The sequence below is a fragment of the Haliotis rufescens genome, unplaced genomic scaffold (assembly GCF_023055435.1).
Source record: "Haliotis rufescens isolate VD_foot unplaced genomic scaffold, xgHalRufe1.0.p SCAF_7, whole genome shotgun sequence".
Lineage (NCBI taxonomy): Eukaryota > Metazoa > Mollusca > Gastropoda > Lepetellida > Haliotidae > Haliotis > Haliotis rufescens.
In genome coordinates, this window is record NW_025964361.1 from 7,583,753 (window position 1) to 7,606,630 (window position 22,878).

At 40.8% G+C, this 22,878-nt stretch overlaps 2 protein-coding genes across 2 annotated transcripts; both read left to right on the top strand.

Moving 5' to 3' along the window:
- The first annotated feature begins 1,602 nt into the window (after window positions 1–1,602).
- LOC124144479 (basic proline-rich protein-like) lies at window positions 1,603–12,554 on the top strand. The gene is made up of 4 exons (XM_046513892.2): window positions 1,603–1,924; window positions 5,454–5,541; window positions 10,540–10,694; window positions 10,952–12,554. Exons 1-4 carry the CDS (start codon window positions 1,876–1,878, stop codon window positions 11,389–11,391), a joined length of 732 nt encoding a protein of 243 aa, XP_046369848.2. The 5' UTR covers window positions 1,603–1,875; the 3' UTR covers window positions 11,392–12,554.
- Window positions 12,555–13,818: 1,264 nt separating this feature from the next.
- Window positions 13,819–22,353, top strand: LOC124144478 (proline-rich protein 2-like). Its single transcript, XM_046513891.2, has 4 exons — window positions 13,819–13,981; window positions 16,710–16,818; window positions 20,467–20,612; window positions 21,146–22,353. The coding sequence occupies exons 1-4, from the start codon at window positions 13,933–13,935 to the stop codon at window positions 21,451–21,453; spliced, it is 612 nt and encodes a 203-aa protein (XP_046369847.2). The 5' UTR covers window positions 13,819–13,932; the 3' UTR covers window positions 21,454–22,353.
- Window positions 22,354–22,878: the final 525 nt, after the last annotated feature.

Sequence of the window (22,878 nt, forward strand, 5' to 3'; positions counted from 1 at the left end):
TGTTTTACATCAAATCACACCCTTTTCTTAATGCTTTTGAGATTTGTGTTAACACTGTTAAGTAATATTCAGGATTCTTGGATGAACAATGATAATGTAATTGAAAAATAAATGAGATGTATTCGGGATGTGAGGGTTAGCACCATCAATATTCCAGTTGTATCATGCCGGCCTATCAAGAATCGATATAGCGACGTGAATGCACGTGTGTGTGTGTGTGGCTGCTTGAACTAGTCCGGACTGATGCCGATTTATAGTGCTAGCCCACTGAGATACCATGCCGCAGTTTAACATGAATACCCCACTCAGACACAGTATACTGACTCCGAGCCGACCGGTCCTTGTTTTATCCCCTTATCCCGAGCGCCAGACAAGGTAACAACAAGTTCCATCTTTTAACGTCTTTTGGTATGACGCGGTCGGGGATCGAACCCCGGACCTTCCGCTCTCCGGACGGACGCTCTACCACTAGTCTATTAGGACTGATCCATTATCGCAAGATTTAAGTATCACATGGTTTTATAAGCTACCCATACTAAACTGTCTGACAAATAAGGTTTATTTCACTTCAAGGTCAAAACTATGATATTGATGGTAAATCAAAACACGAAGTTCTTATTGGTCGCTGTTTATTTGACGAGTTATTGCTAAACAAGCTGTATCGCGTAGACAGTCGCATTATTGTACACGAAGATAACCCAAATCAAAGATACCCTTTTGTAAATCCACATGTGGGAAGTAATAAACGTATTTTTGCAAGTTTGCTTTATGCCTCAGTAAAAATTGTTTTGATAATATTAATAATCTCAAAGTCTGAGGGGTCGACTGAAATGCTGAAATGTCTACATGGACAAAACATCGCTTATTAAAAGTACCAGAACCAATGTAGCCAGACTTTCTTTTCATATTCATCTTTTGACTGAATTAAATGTCAAAGCGGCGTTAAAACTCACTCACTCACTCACTCACTCACTCACTCACTCACTCACTCACTCACTCACTCACTCACTCACTCACTCACTCACTCACTCACTCACTCACTCACTCACTCACTCACTCACTCACTCACTCACTCACTCACTCACTCACTCACTCACTCACTCACTCACTCACTCACTCACTCACTCACTCACTCACTCACTCACTCACTCACTCACTCACTCACTCACTCACTCACTCACTCACTCACTCACTCACTCACTCACTCACTCACTCACTCACTCACTCACTCACTCACTCACTCACTCACTCACTCACTCACTCACTCACTCACTCACTCACTCACTCACTCACTCACTCACTCACTCACTCACTCACTCACTCACTCACTCACTCACTCACTCACTCACTCACTCACTCACTCACTCACTCACTCACTCACTCACTCACTCACTCACTCACTCACTCACTCACTCACTCACTCACTCACTCACTCACTCACTCACTCACTCACTGCCCTGAATCCCCACGAGACCGCACTCTTTACCATACCACCCATATTACTCACTGAGACATGCAATACCTGTCGGCGTTTTATTGCGTTTGAGGTTTATTATTCCAAACGACCCGTGAAGCGCGTTTGTCGCCATGGCTGTGTTTACAAACAACATTACTGGGGCAAGGGGTTCACCCATATTGCTTTGTTGGAGGATCTGATCGTCATGAAATAGCGCTGCCTTATTCAAGTGGGTTTGACTTTGGGTCAGCCATACAATAACTTTGACATATCTCCAACTACGGCTTCCAATTCAATTCAGGAGGTGCCCGCTGTTAGTGTACTGTCTGTTCCAAGTACATCCATGACGTAGTCTGACTACAGATGTCTGCATGAGGAATAACGTGATAAAGCATAGTTGTTGTAATCTGGGATAAGAAATGGACGTATTTTTACCAGCTGCCTCCCTTTTTCTTGTCCTCGTACAAGGTAAGTGACAATATAAGATTATTGTTTTTAGGTTACACTTTCTCATGATGTCATTATGGTATTCTGCTTATAAAAGAATAAAAAATACAGATAATGTAACCCGTAATGAATTCCCTGAAATACATCGTCTTGTACATGCCATGTAGTATCAGGCAGACAGTGTTGGAGTGAACACCCTGAAATACATCGTCTAGTACATGCCTTGTAGTATCAGGCAGACACTGTTGGAGTGAACACCCTGAAATACATCGTCTTGTACATGCCATGTAGTATCAGACAGACAGTGTTGGAGTGAACACCCTGAAATGCACCGTCTAGTACATGCCTTGTAGTATCAGACAGACACGGTTGGAGTGAACACCCTGAAATGCATCGTCTAGTACATGCCTTGTAGTATCAGACAGTGTTGGAGTGAACACCCTGAAATACATCGTCTAGTACATGCCTTGTAGTATCAGGGAGACAGTGTTGGAGTGAACACCCTCAAATACAAAGTCTAGTACATGCCTTGAAGTATCAGACAGACAGTGTTGGAGTGAACACCCTGAAATACATCGTCTAGTACATGCCTTGTAGTATCAGACAGACAGTGTTGGAGTGAACACCCTCAAATACATCGTCTAGTGTATGCCTTGTAGTATCAGGGAGACAGTGTTGGAGTGAACACCCTGAAATACAAAGTCTATTACATGCCTTGTAGTATCAGACAGACAGTGTTGGAGTGAACACCCTGAAATACATCGTCTAGTACATGCCTTGTAGTATCAGACATCGTTGGAGTGAACACCCTGAAATACATCGTCTAGTACATGCCTTGTAGTATCAGACAGACAGTGTTGGAGTGAACACCCTGAAATACATCGTATAGTACATGCCTTGTAGTATCAGACATCGTTGGAGTGAACACCCTGAAATACATCGTCTAGTACATGCCTTGTAGTATCAGACAGACAGTGTTGGAGTGAACACCCTGAAATACATCGTCTAGTACATGCATTGTAGTATCAGGGAGACAGTGTTGGTGTGAACACCCTGAAATACAAAGTCTAGAACATGCCTTGTAGTATCAGGCAGGCAGTGTTGGAGTGAACACCCTGAAATACATCGTCTAGTACATGCCTTGTAATATCAGACAGACAGTGTTGGAGTGAACACCCTGAAATACATCGTCTAGTACATGCCTTGTAGTATCAGCCAGTGTTGGAGTGAACACCCTGAAATATATTGTCTAGTACATGCCTTGTAGTATCAGACAGTGTTGGAGTGAACACCCTGAAATACATCGTCTAGAACATGCCTTGTAGTATCAGACAGTGTTGGAGTGAACACCCTGAAATACATCGTCTAGTACATGCCTTGTAGTATCAGACAGTGTTGGAGTGAACACCCTGAAATACATCGTCTAGTACATGCCTTGTAGTATCAGACAGTGTTGGAGTGAACACCCTGAAATACATCGTCTAGAACATGCCTTGTAGTATCAGAAAGACAGTGTTGGAGTGAACACCCTGAAATACATCGTCTAGTACATGCCTTGTAGTATCAGAAAGACAGTGTTGGAGTGAACACCCTGAAATACATCGTCTAGTACATGCCTTGTAGTATCAGGCAGGCAGTGTTGGAGTGAACACCCTGAAATACATCGTCTAGTACATGCCTTGTAGTATCAGCCAGTGTTGGAGTGAACACCCTGAAATACATCGTCTAGTACATGCCTTGTAGTATCAGACAGACAGTGTTGGAGTGAACACCCTGAAATACATCGTCTAGTACATGCCTTGTAGTATCAGACAGACAGTGTTGGAGTGAACACCCTGAAATACATCGCCTAGTACATGCCTTGTTGTACCAGGCAGACAGTGTTGGAGTGAACACCCTGAAATACATCGTCTTGTACATGCCTTGTTGTACCAGGCAGACAGTGTTGGAGTGAACACCCTGAAATACATCGTCTTGTACATGCCTTGTTGTACCAGGCAGACAGTGTTGGAGTGAACACCCTGAAATACATCGTCTTGTACATGCCTTGTTGTACCAGGCAGACAGTGTTGGAGTGAACACCCTGAAATACATCGTCTAGCACATGCCTTGTAGTATCAGACACTGTTGGAGTGTATTCTCTGAAATACATCGTCTAGTACATGTCTTGTTGTATCAGGCAGACAGTGTTTGAGTGAACACCCTGAAATACATCGTCTAGTACATGCCTTGTAGTATCAGGCAGGCACTGTTGGAGTGAACACCCTGAAATACATCGTCTAGTACATGCCTTGTAATATCAGACAGACAGTGTTGGAGTGAACACCCTGAAATACATCGTCTAGTACATGCCTTGTAGTATCAGACAGACAGTGTTGGAGTGAACACCCTGAAATACATAGTCTAGTACATGCCTTGTAGTATCAGACAGACAGTGTTGGAGTGAACACCCTGAAATACATCGTCTAGTACATGCCTTGTAGTATCAGACAGACAGTGTTGGAGTGAACACCCTGAAATACATCGTCTAGTACATGCCTTGTAGTATCAGACAGACAGTGTTGTAGTGAACACCCTCAAATACATCGTCTAGTACATGCCTTTTAGTATCAGACAGCCACTGTTGGAGTGAACACCCTGAAATACATCGTCTAGTACATGCCTTTTAGTATCAGACAGACAGTGTTGGAGTGAACACCCTGAAATACATCGTCTAGTACATGCCTTGTAGTATCAGACAGACAGTGTTGGAGTGAACACCCTGAAATACATCGTCTAGTACATGCCTTGTAGTATCAGGCAGGCAGTGTTGGAGTGAACACCCTGAAATACATCGTCTAGTACATGCCTTGTAGTATCAGAGAGACAGTGTTGGAGTGAACACCCTGAAATACATCGTCTAGTACATGCCTTGTAATATCAGAGAGACAGTGTTGGAGTGAACACCCTGAAATACATCGTCTAGTACATGCCATGTAGTATCAGACAGACAGTGTTGGAGTGAACAACCTGAAATACATCGTCTAGTACATGCCTTGTAGTATCAGACAGACAGTGTTGGAGTGAACACCCTGAAATATATTGTCTAGTACATGCCTTTTAGTATCAGACAGACAGTGTTGGAGTGAACACCCTGAAATACATCGTCTAGTACATGCCTTGTAGTATCAGACAGACAGTGTTGGAGTGAACACCCTGAAATACATAGTCTAGTACATGCCTTGTAGTATCAGACAGACAGTGTTGGAGTGAACACCCTGAAATACATCGTCTTGTACATGCCTCGTAGTATCAGACAGACAGTGTTGGAGTGAACACCCTGAAATACATCGTCTAGCACATGCCTTGAAGTATTAGACAGACAGTGTTGGAGTGAACACCCTGAAATACATCGTCTAGTACATGCCTTGAAGTATTAGACAGACAGTGTTGGAGTGAACACCCTGAAGGAATAATACCACCAGACTGTCATCCAAGATGATGAAAACTGAGTTAACTTTTTTCACGATCATTCGAAATTCTCTGTTAAACTGGTTTGAACCTGTTTCAGCCTGTCATGCCGCGGACTACTGTTACGGCTCCTACTGCTCTGGCTACTGCTGTGGGACGCTTAGCACATCATGCTGCTATTATTACAGGTAAGCGACCCCCCCACTCATATTGTTATATTTTGTTTGTTTGTTGTTTAACGCCGCACTCAGCAATATTCAAGATAAATGACGGCAGTCTGTAAATAATCGAGTCTGGACCAGACAATCCAGTGATTGATGTCATGAGCATTGATCCACGCAATCGGGATACCACCCGATCCCGTTAGTCGCCTCTTACAACAAGCATAGTCGCCTTTTACAACAAACATGGGTTGCTGAAGATTTATATATGTTGCACACCGCCTTCGTGATAGACGGACAGTAATCATGTCACTGATTTATGATACACCCTGACTGGTGATGCACACCGACTGTGGTGATATACACTGACTGTTATGATATACACCGACTGTGATGATATACACCGACTGTGATGATATACTACGGTGTTCATATAACTGATTTATGATTCATACCGACAGTAGTGATACACAGATGATGTTCACATCACTAATTTATTACTTGCCCGCGAAGAGATCACCCCTTAATAAATATTCAGCTGTATTTCACATTGTGTAATATCACTGTGCGTGCTTATTTCCTACGGGAACAAGTTTCACGAACAAATATTGAAAACTCTCAATATCCCGGGCTAATTCAACGATACTGCGTGTAGAGATGATAGATCACTGAGAGGGCCTAATGCACAATCGATGAACCCAACAACCCTGTTGCTAGGCTGACGTCACATGGCATTGTTTCGCCGGTGGAACTTGCAACAAAATTGCAGAAATTATGCCATAGGGTATATCGATTATTTTCTTGCATATCAATGATCTCATATCGACTGTTTTCTTTTGTGTCATGTCGACTGTTTTCTTTTATGTCAATGATCTCATTTCGACTGTTTTCTTGCATATCAATGATCTCATATCGACTGTTTTCTTTTGTGTCAATGATCTCATGTCGATTGTATACTTTGATATCAATGATCTCATATCGACTGTATACTTGTATATCGATGATCTCAAATCTACTGTACGTGTATATCAATGATCTCAAACCGAGTGTATACTTGTATATCAATGATCTCAAATAGACTGTATATTTGTATTTCAATTATCTCAAACCGAGCGTGTACTTGTTTATCTATGATCTCAAACCTACTAAACTTGTATATCAATGCTCTCAAACCGAGTGAGACCGCCTCCGTGGTCTAGTGGTAGAGCGTCCGCCCGGAGAGCGGAAGGTCCAGGGTTCGATCCCGGGTCGCGTCATACAAAAAGACATTAAAAGATTGTACTTGTTGTTACCCTGTCTGGCGCTCGGCATTAAGGGGCTAAAACAAGGACTGGTCGGCTCGGAGTCAGTATACTGTGTCTGAGTGGGGTATTCATGTTAAACTGCGGCATGGTATCTCAGTGAGCTAGCACTATAAATCGGCATCAGTCCGGACTAGTACAAGCAGCCACACACACACATACACGTGCATGCACGTCGCTATATAAGTGCAATAATCTTGGACGCGACGTTAAACCCAATTTCACCTCACCTCAAACCGAGTGTATACTTGTATATCGATGATCTTAAGCCGAGTGTATACTTGTATATCAATGATCTCAAACCGAGTGTATACTTGTATATCAATGGTCTCATGTCGACTGTATACTTGTATATCGATGATCTCAAACCTACTGTACGTGTATATCAATGATCTCAAACCGAGTGTATACTTGTACTTCAATGATCTCATATCGACTGTTTTCTTGTTTGTCAATGATCTCATTTCGACCGTTTTCTTGTATATCAATGATCTCAAACCGACTGTATACTTGTATATCAATGATCTCAAATAGACTTTATATTTGTATATCAGTTATCTCAAACCGAGCGTGTACTTGTTTATCTATGATCTCAAACCTACTAAACTTGTATATCAATGATCTCAAACCGAGTGAATACTTGTATATCAATGATCTCAAATAGACTTTATATTTGTATATGAGTTATCTCAAACCGAGCGTGTACTTGTTTAACTATGATCTCAAACCTACTAAACCGAGTGTATACTTGTATATCAATGATCTCAAATAGACTTTATATTTGTATATAAATTATCTGAAACCAAGCGTATTCTTGTATATCAATGCTGTCAAACCTATTATATTAGCATATCAATGATCTCAAACCGAGTGTAGACTTGTACATCAATGATCTCATATCGACTGTTTTCTTGTTTGTCAATGATCTCATATCGACCGTTTTCTTGTATATCAATGATCTCAAACCGAGTGTATACTTGTATATCAATGATCTCAAATAGACTTTATATTTGTATATAAATTATCTGAAACCAAGCGTATTCTTGTGTATCAATGCTATCAAACCTATTATATTAGAATATCAATGATCTCAAACCGAGCGTATACATGTATATCAATTATCTCAAACCGAGCGTATACTTGTTTATCTATGATCTCAAACCTACTAAACTTGTATATCAATGTTTTCAAACCGAGCGTATACATGTATATAGATAAACTCAAACCGATTGTATACTTGTTTATCTATGATCATAAACCGACTGTATATAACTATAGTCTGGAAGTTAATTTAGGGTACCGACGTTTACTACGATATCTGAAAAGCTATTGGACCTACTCCAGTCAAAGTTGGTATGAGATTATTAAACAGTCATACATAACTGGATATTACATTTAAAGACAATCGGTGCATGAATACAAAATCAGTCTATTTAGCTATCACTAAATTTCATCAACAACCAAACCTGTTCGTCACGGGTGGAAGGAGCATTCATTGTAACAGCCATCTGCATAATGCTACCCCTGCGTCACAGGGCCATATGACACAGTTGAACCAATCAACTCAACTCGAAAGGTTGCACGGGAATCACGCACGCACGAATACGGTGTTAGCATTAGATTTCATGATGTCTCAGCGCAAGCATCTTTCCGCTGATGCGAAAGGTTTCGTTGTTAAAATATTTGAATACTTTAAGGCTGAAAGTGAAAGACGTTCGCCCTTCTTTGACATTTCAAAGTACATGAAAAGAACAATTCATGTGTTACAGCTTCCCAAACAAACCGTAGTTAAGATTTTGAACTCTCATAAAAACACATGCTCCCCTGCATATCCCTTAGGGGGCATCTCGAAACAGGATAGAAAATTAAAGTTAGATTCCTTTGATAAGAAAGTTGTCAGGGACGTGATTCGAAGGTTAACACTAGAAAATGAATTTATTTCAACATGAAAACTAAAACAAATTCTCCTTACAGAGCATGACTTAGATATTTCCAAATGGACCATTTGTTAACTCCTTTCCAAATTTGGATATCAGTACAAAAAGACGAAAGGGTCGAAACTAGCAATGTGTGAACGACCAGATATCATTCGTTTGCGTATCAATTATTTGCGCACTATTACAAGGAAACGAGAAGAAGGCTATGAGCCTGTCTATTTGGACGAAACCTGGGTTAACGCCTGCCACACAGCGGCTTACCAATGGTCTCACCCAGATACCAGAGAGCCACAGCGCAAGATCCCCCCTGGTAAAGGGGAGCGCCTGATTGTCCTCCATGCAGGCTCCCACAGAGGTTTCCTCCCTGGGTGTGATCTAGTGTTCAGATCCAGATCTACAGATGGCAGAGACTGCCATACCGAGATGAATAGTCAGGTTTTCACTGCGTATGTTGAGGAGCAGCTCCTCTTAGCACTGCCTGATAAATCCTTGGTGGTTATGGACAATGCTCCCTATCACAGTTGTCGAGATCCTATTAACCGTTGTCCTACCTCAAATTCCACCAAAGGTGAGATATGTCAGTGGTTGGACAACAACCGCATTGCTCGGCCCACGAAAGCCAAAAAAACTGACTACTACCAACTGTTTCTTCAGAACAACCCCCCGCCCTCTTATGTGATTGACAACATGTTGAGAGAACACGGTCACGAAGTGCTTAGACTTCCTCCTTACCATTGTGACTTGAATCCCATCGAACTAATCTGGGGTGATTTGAAAAATATGGTCGCACGGCAAAATAAGACCTTCAAGCTTGCCAACGTCAAGCAGATTGTCTTGAAAGGGATGGGAGAAATTACAGATGTACGTGGGGCAAACTGTGTCCAACATGTTATCAAAGTTGAAGAAGAGTATTGGAAACAAGACTGTATCCGACCAGAAACTGTCCAACCTGTTGTTCATTTAGGTGACAGCACAGACTCCGAATCTGACGACGACGGCATTTCATGGGACCAACAATAGTGCAATACATATACCCCTGTTTCACTACGACATGTAATAGCCCGAATTACCACGGATATGAATTCTTACATATTCGTACATATTCTTAATCATTTCTTAAGAATCTTAAATATATTTGATTCCCAAACATTCTTGTAGTTCGTGGGATTCGTGAGAACGTTTTTTTTTTATCAAAGAATTTCTAGGAATCGTCTACGAATTTCAGGTTCGTGCTTTGTAGTACATGTCGTAATCGGATCTTGTCCACTTTGTGCAATTCTTGGCTCAGAATTTGATTCTCTTTCACCCGAAACAGCCCCGAAAGTCTCGAATCATCTACGAAAATATTAAAATATTTTCTTCGAAACATAATGCAATGATTTGTCTAAATGAATAACTACGTATGATATATTACACCTAATAACACGATTCATGAAATATAATAATGTGTCAAGGAATGATACATTCAAGTCAATAACACTGACCTGAAAAAGAATGCAAAAATAATTGGATAAATATTATTAAATAACTGCTTAAGACACCCATTAAATTAACTTCCAGACTATAATGTGGACACATCGAAATGCTAACCCTGGAGATATATAGGATATATACTGTATACTTATACTTAATATGCTATATATCAATAATCTCAAACAGACTGTATGGTTGCATATTAATGATTTCAAATTGACTGTATATCAATTATCATTAACCGCCACCCAAGAGGTGTCATGTCAAAACGGTGTCGACTGTCAAATGGTTTCAATTTGATCATTGTCTTTCAGCTGGGGAAGAATCATTGGCTACTCAATAGGGGGAATCATTGGCCTCGTCATCTGTATTATCATCATCGTGTTTCTCATCAAGAGTTGCACCAAGACTGGAACACGAGGACGAGTTGTCCAACCTCAACCTCAGTCCAATGTATTTGTTTACAGCGGTATGTGTAACGTTACTATTTTTATTATTATAATGAGATTAACATACTATTATCAATAAAAATCAACAACTTGATAATGTATCAGAATGCAATTTTGTCTTTTGTGAATACTTTGTTTTGTGTATCGCACTGTAGTAATGTTTAAGGACAGAAAACTGAAATGTGGAAAGGAACGAATACTGCTAAATTTTTATTATCCAACTTAATCACAAACTCTGCACACTTGTAACTCACGTTGATGTTTTAATGTATTCCAGGGCAGTCAAGCGGCCCAGCCCCATACCCTGGGCCACAGGCAGGTGGACCCCCACCTTATTCCTCGGGACCAGGTCCAAAATCATATCCACCCCCTGGAGGATATGCGGCATATCCCCCACCGGGAAGTAATCCGGCATATCCACCCCCAGGGGGCAATCCGGCATACCCACCCCCGGGAGGAAATCCGGCATACCCACCCCCGGAAGGCAATCCGGCATACCCACCCCCGGGAGGCAATCCGGCATACCCTCCACCCCCTCCTCCCCCATATCACCCTCCACCTGGTGGTCTAGCCCCACCCACTGGTGAGGCTCCACCTCCAGGCCCTCCCCCCTATAGCCTGGCTGGTTCATCTTCTGGAACTGCTCCTCCTCCTGGTCAAGCTCCACCTCCGGGAACTGCCCCTCCGCCACCAACAGGAGGTCCAGTTAATCCTTAAACAACATCAGCAAAAGACAGGGACATATGCTTGATATCAAAATGACTTATTGCATATCCACTGAAATCAACTCGAAAAGGGTTGTTGATGTGAAAAAAACCTTTTTAAGTACACCATGCCTGTATTGTCGTATTGCCTGACACTCAAGATATCAAAAGATTATTTAAGATGTCAAGAGAATACTGAAGTCTAGAAAATAGTTTCCTATACATATTCGGTTTTATGGAAGATGACAAGAGAATACTGAAGTCTGGAAATTAGTTTCCTACGCATATTCGGTTTTATTAAAGATGTAAAGAGAAAACTTCAGTCTTGAAATTAGTTTCCTATGCGTATTCGGTTTTCTAAATTATTTTAAGTGCCAAGGCATTATTCTAGCATGATCTTTCAACGAAGAACGTCATACGACTCTAGCTAAAAAGGTGTTTGACAAGTTTACAACATTCAAGGCTAGTAAAGCTTTCAAAACGTTTTATGGTAGACATATGGAGGGATTTCTAAATGTGACGCATCAGTCACATCAATAATGTCAGCTGCAATTCCCTATTTGACTCGTATCATATGTGCCCGTGTTTTTCCAGATGAACAATTCACTTGCCTTTGAATGTGTTTGTGACGGGTGCCACCGGTGGGGCAGGATCCGCTCACCATTTCGAGAACACCTAGTTTCATCACAATGCATTGGCTAGTGATTCATAAATATATGCTTATTATATAGTCGGAATCGTACAGTGGACTCTGTTTTTAACAGACATATCTTACTTATGAATATGGAGACATATTTAATACATAAGCTTGGGAATTATCCCCTGGTGCCTAGGCGGGTTTTGAATTATAAGGAAGGGACTTCGTGTGTCCTCATTATGAATGTTGGATGATCAGTACATGAAACATGGCGTGGAACACTGAATGTCTGGACTGTGAGGTGGCAGTTTTATCGACAGCTGAAATGAAAGACCTTGATAATTATACCACAATAACCCCTACATGTTTTGATATTCTGAAAAAAAGTCAACCATCATTTATTTAATATAAGTAATGTTGCTATCGAGCAACCGAGGAATGGCCATTGCATACAATCTGCGATCCCTATGTGTTTGTCAAGAAAGTGTCATGAAGAATCTATGATGTGTTAGCTTCTTGGAATAAATCCACTTTTGTTATTCATGTTTTGTGTTTTTTTATATCAATGCAAACATTTCAAATATTTGTACAGATACTGTAATATTCATTCTAGGGAAGATAAGCAAATAATTTCACATTTGCCCTCAAATTCTGAAAGGTCATTTCATTATTTGAAGGTGGAAAGTTATGACGTCATTTCAGTAAAAAAGTCAATGATTACGAGCACTGGCGAGCTACGAGTAAATGCACAGTTTATATACTTAATACAAGATATGATCCGGCTGGTGTCGTCGCTAAATTGTTTCGCAATTTATGTCTCCAAAGTTGCTAAAACTTGCAAAATGCCAAACCTACGTCACAGTTAGAGACTTATTTACATTATCCTAGCTTATTGTTTAGATAATGATAACCACTATTGAGAAACTAGCATCGTCACTTTCCCAAAACAATGACGTCACAACTCAATACGATCAACTCAGAAAACGATATGAAAATATGAATAACTCTACTGAATTCCATTCCCCACAAGGTTGACACTGTTGCACAGACCTGATACCATCCTGCATTCTGCTTCTTCAAATAACTCTTATTACCATGTATTTTGCTGCTATAGAGAGCAGTCAGGACCAATACTATGCTATTTTCTGATACTGACATAACTCTATTCTGTACTCTGCCACACAGAGCTGTCTAGCCCAATATGTTCTGATACTGACAAAACTCTATTATTTGCTCTGCCAGAGAGCAATCAAGCCAAACACTGCTACGTTCTGATACTGACATGACTCTATTATTTGCTCTGCCAGCGAGCATTCAAGCCAAACACTCTACTGCTTCTGTTATGTGACCACCACGCACTATGTTGGTGTTGAAAGCTTACAAACTCTACAATATTCCGGATACCTACCAAAACCACATGCCTAATAATGCAGAGAGCTGATATAAGCCTATTCTATATTGTTTGAGATATTTCATAACTCGACAACTAATATCACCCTATAGCACGTGGCGAACGAGGGAATGTTGCTTGAATCGATTGTAACGGGCAACTCACTTCGAATGTATTGTTTGTCACCATGGCTGTGTTTATACACCTAGTATCAACACTGTTTGAAAGTGTTTCATGCTCCCAATTTACTCAGAATCGTACAATGGACTGCTTTTCGTAGAAATGTCTTATGATTATGCAAAGCGTTTTGTCGCTTTTATTTACAGTCAACCTTAATGGTACGTGTATGACCTATCTGCAAAGAACCCCCTCTCTATTGGTTAGTAATTTAGTCACGGTGTGATATTATGTAATAATAGCTGCTGCTTCTAATATCAATTACGTAAGGAGACGGTACACAAGCAGTGTTGTTTGTCGTGAAGAAAATCAGTGGTTAAGTACTGTCTTAAATTTAATATAAGTTGAACATGGATGTTATTTTACCGATTGTGGCCCTTTGTTTTGCGCTTATACAAGGTGAGTGACAAAGCTGGGTTATTTGTGTCCAGTAATCGCTTGTTATAGTATCAGATAGACACTGACACGAGTGAACACTATGAAATATATCGCCCAGCACATGCCTAGTTGTAGAGTAACATCTATAAACTGACACAGGGTGAACACTATGAAATATATCGCCTAGCACATGTCTAGTTGTAGAATAACATTTATATACTGCCACGGATTAAACACAATGAAATATATCGCCTAGCACCTGCCTAGTTGTAGAGTAACATATACACATGCACAAAAGTAAAGCGCCACCCACCATATTTGTGAGCTGTTACTTTTGGCACTTAATGATGACTATTATAACGAGATGTACGATTGTTATAAGCCGTATATGTAAACCTCATGTGATGCAAAAGTTGTCCCAATTCAAGTTCCAAAAGAATATGAGCAGAAAGGAATTTTACCGAAGACCAGAAATTGTAGGATAAGAAAACATGGAAAAACTTTTTTTGTCATGTAACTGTCATGATATCAGCAGACCATATCAGGTGTCACATAGACACCCTAGGGAGTGCAGAGTCTACTGCAAGACAGAAACGTCAGTAACGTATGTATGATCCATGGACATTGACCACAGCTTCAACCCTACGCCTCATACTCATTACAAGTCGTTGAATGCTTCTCTGAGGCAAACGGATCCATTCTTCATGAAGTGCGGCTTCATGTCCAGCGATATTTTGAACTGGGGGATCACGATGTCTGATTTTCCGGCCAAGAATGTCCCAGAGATGATCAATCGGATTAAGATCCGGACTACAGGCCGGCCAAGGAAGAGTAGCAATAGCTTCTTGACGCAAATAAGCCCAAACTGCCCGAGATCTGTGTGGTCTAGCATTGTCGTCCATGTAAAGAAGTCTTGTCTGAAGAGGACTACCACTGGACGAAGAACGGCATCTTGGTATTGTTGGCCATTCAGGTTTCCACGAATTGTCACCAGCGGAAGTTTGCTGCCGAAGGAAACACAACCCCATATCATGACAGACCCCTCGCCACATGCTAAGGTCTTCTGGATGTTCCTTGGTGCAAACCGAGTGTTACGTTGCCTCCAAACACGTATTCGACCATCAACAGCTCGTAGCAGCATTCGACACACGTCAGACCAATGGACCCTTCTCCAGTTGGCCAAGTTCCATCGACTACGGGTACGACACCATATCAGACGATTCCGCATGTGCCTCTCAGTCAGTTGAGGACATTTTACCGGTCTTCTGGCGTTATAACCAGCCGCTCTGAGGCGACGCCTTACGGTCATCGTCGAGAGTCTCTGATGGGTAATCCACTGCAGTCTTAAATCTGTTGAAGTGGCAAATGGATTTCGTCTGACTATCCTGAAAAGACGTCTATCCTCTCTGTTATAGGTCTTTCTTGGCCTACCAGACCTATGCCTGTCATTGACATCATTGGTATGACCATGTTTGACAATAAAACGAGTGATAACACTGTGATGACGACCCATTTGTCTTGCAATGGCCCTGCATGACATGCCAGCATTTTTCATGCCTATCACTTGCCATCTTTCAGCGTTCGTTAACTTTCTCCTTACCATGGCTGATTTTCAACCTCTATTGGAAGGGGAATCTCACACAGGAGTAAAATGCAACCACGTGTCTGAAACTTGAATTTCACTATTTATAGGGTAGGGGAACTGCAGCAACACGTAAAGCACGCTTTCCTTGTGGTATCTGGACAAATTTGGGTTCATGAAACTATGGAAGCCTAATTCAGTCATACATCATCATATTTCGTATTTCTGATTCCCACACATGAAATCAAGAGACTATGAATATGGTGGCTCTTAACTTTTGTGCATGTGTATATAAAAACTGACACAGGGTGAACACTATGAAATATATCACCTAGAGCATGGCTGGTTGTAGTATCAGCTATAAATTGACACAGGGTGAACACTATGAAATATATCGCCTAGCACATGCCTAGTTGTAGTGTCAGATATAAATTGACACGGGTTTAACACTATGAAATGTATCACCTGACACATGACTAGTTGTAGTATCATATATAAGCTGACATGGAGTGAACACTATGAAATATATCGCCTAGCACTTGCCTAGTTGTAGTGTCATATATAAACTGACACGGGGTGAACACTATGAAATATATCGCCTAGCACATGCCTAGTTGTATCACATATAAACTGACGCGGAGTGAACACTTTGAAATATATCGCCTAGCACATGCCTAGTTGTATCATATATAAACTGACGCGGGGTGAACACTTTGAAATATATCGCCTAGCACATGCCTAGTTGTATCATATATAAACTGACGCGGAGTGAACACTATGAAATATATCGCCTAGCACATTGCTAGTTGTATCATATATAAACTGACACGGAGTGAACACTATGAAATATATCGCCTAGCACATTGCTAGTTGTATCATATATAAACTGACGCGGAGTGAACACTATGAAATATATCGCCTAGCACATTGCTAGTTGTATCATATATAAACTGACGCGGAGTGAACACTATGAAATATATCGCCTAGCACATTGCTAGTTGTATCATATATAAACTGACGCGGAGTGAACACTATGAAATATATCGCCTAGCACATTGCTAGTTGTATCATATATAAACTGACACGGGGTGAACACTATGAAATACACCATGCAGTACACGATCACGACCTGTTTGAACGGGTTTGAAGGTAAACTATGTGTTTCAGCCTGTCATGCGTCTGCGTACTGTTACAACCCTTACAGCTTCACCACCACCTACTGCTATGGCTATTGCTGTGGAAGTCTGAACTCGGTGTGCTGCAGCAATTTCTTCAGGTAAGGGAATGATGGTGATGGTATACCCTGATGATACAACCCTGATGATATACCCTGACCGATTATCTTCTCTGATTGTCGATATGCACTGGTTTACGAATAACACCTGCTGTCGATATTTCTACATTGACTTACACAACATATCACGACTTCCGAGTTGTTTATTCCATGCTGGGTATTACGCATTGTGATTTGAAGAAAAAAAATGAATAAGCGTATAAAAAAAACACCCTGAAGAATATTTTCGCTGACGTCAGCTTATATTTGAGATAATCTTATCAATTTGTGACGTCTTGAATAACGAATGACAACTGAGAATCGCTTAAATGCAGATATCAGAAAGGTGTTGCTTTACTCTCTAACGTATGGAAGCGTATTAGTGCCACAGTTTAAAATAAATACCATCCACGTAGATGATACTTTCATCTCCCTAGTTGATACTTTCATCTCCCTAGTTGATACTTTCATCTCCCTAGTTGATACTTTTATCTCCCTAGTTGATACTTTCATCCCCCTAGTTGATACTTTCATCTCCCTAGTTGATACTTTCATCTCTCTAGTTGATACTTTCATCTCCCTAGTTGATACTTTCATCTACCTAGTTGATACTTTCATCTCCCTAGTTGATACTTTCATATCCCTAGTTGATACTTTCATCACCCTAGTTGATACTTTCATCACCCTAGTTGATACTTTAAACTTCCTAGTTGATACTTTCATCTCCCTTGTTGATACTTTCATCTCCCTAGTTGATACTTTCATCTCCCTAGTTGATACTTTCATCTCCCTAGTTGATACTTTCATCTCCCTAGTTGATACTTTCATCTCCCTAGTTGATACTTTAAACTTCCTAGTTGATACTTTCATCTCCCTTGTTGATACTTTCATCTCCCTAGTTGATACTTTCATCTCCCTAGTTGATACTTTCATCTCCCTAGTTGATACTTTCATCTCCCTAGTTGATACTTTCATCTCCCTAGTTGAAACTGTCATCTCCCTAGTTGATACTTTTATCTACCTAGTTGATACTTTCATCTCCCCAGTTGATACTTTCATCTCCCCAGTTGATACTTTCATCTCCCTAGTTGATACTTTCATCTCCCTAGTTGATACTTTCATCTCCCTAGTTGATACTTTCATCTCCCTAGTTGAAACTGTCATCTCCCTAGTTGATACTTGTATCTACCTAGTTGATACTTTCATCTCCCTTGTTGATACTTTCATCTCCCCAGTTGATACTTTCATCTCCCTTGTTGATACTTTCATCTCCCCAGTTGATACTTTCATCTCCCTAGTTGATACTTTCATCCCCCTAGTTGATACTTTCGTCTCCCTAGTTGATACTTTAATCTCCCTAGTTGATACTTTCATCTCCCCAGTTGATACTGTCATCTCCCTAGTTGATACTTTCATCTCCCCAGTTGATACTTTCATCTCCCTAGTTGATACTTTCATCCCCCTAGTTGATACTTTCATCTCCCTTGTTGATACTTTCATCTCCCTAGTTGATACTTTCATCTCCCTAGTTGATACTTTCATCTCCCTAGTTGATACTTTCATCTCCCTAGTTGAAACTGTCATCTCCCTAGTTGATACTTTTATCTACCTAGTTGATACTTTCATCTCCCCAGTTGATACTTTCATCTCCCTAGTTGATACTTTCATCTCCCTAGTTGATACTTTCATCTCCCTAGTTGATACTTTCATCTCCCTAGTTGAAACTGTCATCTCCCTAGTTGATACTTTTATCTACCTAGTTGATACTTTCATCTCCCTAGTTGATACTTTCATCTCCCCAGTTGATACTTTCATCTCCCTAGTTGATACTTTCATCTCCCTAGTTGATACTTTCGTCTCCCTAGTTGATACTTTAATCTCCCTAGTTGATACTTTCATCTCCCCAGTTGATACTGTCATCTCCCTAGTTGATACTTTCATCTCCCCAGTTGATACTTTCATCTCCCTAGTTGATACTTTCATCCCCCTAGTTGATACTTTCATCTCCCTAGTTGATACTGTCATCTCCCTAGTTGATACTTTCATCTCCCCAGTTGATACTTTCATCTCCCCAGTTGATACTTTCATCCACCTAGTTGATACTTTCATCTCCCTAGTTGATACTTCCATCTACCTAGTTGATATTTTCATCTCACTAGTTGATACTTTCATCGCCCTTGTTGATACTTTCATCTCCCTAGTTGATACTTTCATCTCCCTAGTTGATACTTTCATCGTCTAGTTGATACTTTCATCCCCCTAGTTGATACTCTCATCTACCTAATTGATACTTTCATCTCCCTAGTTGATACTTTCATCTCCCTAGTTGATATGTTCATCTCCCTAGTTGATACTTTCATCTCCCTAGTTGATACTTTCATCTACCTAGTTGATACTTTCATCTCCCTAGTTGATACTTTCATCGCCCTTGTTGATACTTTCATCTCATTTGTTGATACTTTCATCCCCCTAGTTGATACTTTCATCTCCCTAGTTGATATGTTCATCTCCCTAGTTGATACTTTCATCTCCCTAGTTGATACTTTCATCTCCCTAGTTGATACTTGCATCTCCCTAGTTGATACTTTCATCTACCTTGTTGATACTTTGATATCCCTAGTTGATACTGCTCTCATCTACGTAGAAGATGCTTTCATCTAGGTATCAATATTTTCTCGAGTAATCGGCACTAGTTCAGGGTCAGTTATATATAACCATTGGCTTAATTAATAATGACCGATTTGTTTGAACCTCCACCTTAAGATGTCTTTTCTGAGGTATTATCTAAACATTGCATAAAGTGAATCTTCATTTCTATACGTCAAAGTTACTTGAGAATGACACACGCCATACTCTCTCACAACCGTAAGAAAGAGAGTAGAGCACAAAATGCCCTCCAAACTAGAATGAAATAAACGCTTGAAGGTCATTATTCAAAATTTTAGCGAAATTATATATCAACCATAACATGGTTCAAGCCGGAGGAATATGTTGATCCTCATGATTTCTCCACTACGGAAATTAGGTTTAAGAGGTAAAACGTGAATATGAAGGGGTGAGAATCATTCAAACTATAAACCTATATCAAACCAATACTCGTCATCATCATATCATCATTTGAAGGTACAATTCTGCAGTTTGCGTTTTTATTTTAGCGCTAATGGTTTGACACGTTGAAAAAAACCCAACATGCTCCCAAACATTTAATTAAATCAGTAATTAAGTAATCACCTTAACTTAGGTTTAAGAGGTAAAACGTGAATATGAAGGGGTGAGAATCATTCAAACTATAAACCTATATCAACCAATACTCGTCATCATCATATCATCATATGAAGGTACAATTCTGCAGTTTGCGTTTTTATTTTAGCGCTAATGGTTTGACACGTTGAAAAAACCCCAACATGCTCCCAAACATTTAATTAAATCAGTAATTATATTATATAATAAGTAATCACCTTTATTAAAACATGTTAATGTTTGTATCCAACTAGGGTCGCAACTGCAAAAAGACAATATAGCTCTCTGAGAAACGATACTTACGATCATAATATCACATACGGAACTGTGGCACTAATAGGCTGCCATACAAACACTTTCTTCCCTAATGGGTAATATTTGATAAACAAGCTGACGCTCATACTGTTCCAGCACGGGCATCATCATTGCAATTATAATAGGAGTGATCTTTGGCCTCGTCGTCTTGGTTGTTACTATCCTAGCCATCGTCAAGACATGCTGCAAGAATGAGACAGGACGAGTGATCTACCCACAGCCTCAGACCGGTGTATTCGTGGGTGTGTGAGAATTGTCATACTTTAGATTAAACGTTCCATAAAAGTTAAGTCATAATAATAGTTTGAAAATGATAAAATTGAGTTTGCGGAAAAATGTCATAATGATATATCATACTGCATTGTTTGTAATATGATTATTTTTCAAGGATGTAGACGTTGTTTGAAGTCTTTACTCATGTTGGGGGGCGGTCGGGTAGCCTAGTGGTTAAAGCGTTAGCTCGTCACGCCGAGGACCCGGGTTCGATTCCCGACATGGGTAAAATGAAGCCCATTTCTGGTGTCCCCCGCCGTGATATTGATGGAATATTGCTAAAAGCGGCGTAAAACCAAACTCACTCACTCACTCACTCACTCACTCACTACTAATGTTGGACGCCATCATTCTCGTAGAAATGTGTCCGGTTGTGACTTTGTATTTACCAGATTAGATGCTTTGGAACTAGGAAGTACCGTTGTACGTGTCACTAGCAGATGTTCCAGTTCTGTCAGAAACGCTACACGTTTTGTAAATAACATTTTATGATGTATTACAGGTCAGAGCGGCTATGCCCAATATCCAAGGCCCGCACCAATGCCAAATATGGCACATCCACCCTCGGGGGGCAATCCAGCCTACCCCCCACCCCAACCTCCACCGTATTATCCTCCACCAGGCGGACAAGCCCCACCTGCTGCGGTGTCTTCTTATCCGTATCAAGGCCCTGGTGCAGCTCCACCTCCTGGTCAAGCTCCGCCTCCAGGTCAAGCTCCGCCTCCTGGTCAAGATCCTCTCCCTGCAACTGCCCCTCCCTCTGCGGGAGGTCCTGCTAATCCACATGCAGCACCTGCTGGGAACGCTTGACAAACGTGGCATCCTCCTGACGATATCATCGTTGATGCTTCTCCATGAGAGATGTTGTCTTCAATAGGATACCATCGATATCAACATTGTAGTTAGGAAATCGAGATATAGGTTTAGTTAGTACACATGTTATCAATACACGAAAACCTAAACCCATGACTTTCAAATTACATGTCCATACACACGTTGTACATTTTATTCATCGGGAAATTCTGTGTTGTGTTGACCGCCTCCGTGGTCTAGTGGCAGAGCATCCGCTCTCCGGGCGGAAGGTCCGCGGTTCGATCCCCGGCCGCGTCATACCAAATGACGTTAAAAGATGGTACTTGTTGTTACCCTGTCTGGCGCTCGGCATTTAGGGGCTAAAGCAAGGACTGTTCGGCTCGGAGTCAGTATACTTTGTCTGGGTGGGGTATTCATGTTAAACTGCGGCATGGTATCTCAGTGGGCTAGCACTATAAATCGGCATCAGTCCGGACTAGTACAAGCAGCCACACACACACACACACGTACATGCACGTCGCTATATAAGTGCAATAATCTTGGACGCGACGTTGAACCCCATTTCACCTCACCTCACCTTACCTTATTCTATGACGATGCATTTGATACCGGTTTCCTGGTTAAGTGCACACATTATTTTGACCGGCAGTTTGATTTCTGCCATTTTTGTTTGGGCGTGGTAACTCTGGTGATGGGTTAATTAATCGGAGTAATTTTGCTACATCAGAATGCATGGGTGAATGTTGCTTTACGTCGCTTATAACAATATTCGAGCAATATCACGGCGAGGGGGGGCGTAATTATAACTTGGCTTTTTACTTGTTTAATATCAGACATTGAGACCTGTTGCTATTATGTATCTGCTGTGTCTATCAATAAATCTGCTTTTGGTATTAATAATGCATCATTTGTGTGATATGTATACAATTGTTAACACAAGTCATGAGCATACATGAAATGTTTGTCACATGTTGTCTGACTGATTTCTTTCAATCAAACTGATGATTCCAATCTTAATAAAAATAGTCATCCAGCCTTACTATAAGAATGGATGACCTTAAGTATCACGTGGCCAAATAGTCATCCAGCCTTACTATAAGAATAGATGACCTTAAGTGTCACGTGGCCTAAAAGTCATCCAGCCGTACTCTAAGAATGGATGACCTTAAGTGTCACGTGGCCTAAAAGTCATCCAGCCGTACTATAAGAATGGATGACCTTAAGTGTCACGTGGCCTAAAAGTCATCCAGCCGTACTATAAGAATGGATGACCTTAAGTGTCACGTGGCCTAATAGTCCCCCAGCCTTACTATAAGAATGGATGACCTTAAGTGTCACGTGGCCTAATAGTCCCCCGGCCTTACTATAAGAATGTAAGACTTTAAGTGTCACGTGGCCTAATAGTCATCCAGCCTTACTTTA

Excerpts from the sequence above, each read along its gene's own strand:
- LOC124144479 (XM_046513892.2), top strand. The coding sequence starts at position 1,876 with ATGGACGTATTTTTACCAGCTGCCTCCCTTTTTCTTGTCCTCGTACAA. Across the intron at positions 5,542-10,539 it reads TCATGCTGCTATTATTACAG|CTGGGGAAGAATCATTGGCT; the intron begins GTAAGCGACCCC and ends ATTGTCTTTCAG. Across the intron at positions 10,695-10,951 it reads CAATGTATTTGTTTACAGCG|GGCAGTCAAGCGGCCCAGCC; the intron begins GTATGTGTAACG and ends AATGTATTCCAG.
- LOC124144478 (XM_046513891.2), top strand. The coding sequence starts at position 13,933 with ATGGATGTTATTTTACCGATTGTGGCCCTTTGTTTTGCGCTTATACAA. Across the intron at positions 13,982-16,709 it reads TTGTTTTGCGCTTATACAAG|CCTGTCATGCGTCTGCGTAC; the intron begins GTGAGTGACAAA and ends TATGTGTTTCAG. Across the intron at positions 16,819-20,466 it reads TGCTGCAGCAATTTCTTCAG|CACGGGCATCATCATTGCAA; the intron begins GTAAGGGAATGA and ends ATACTGTTCCAG.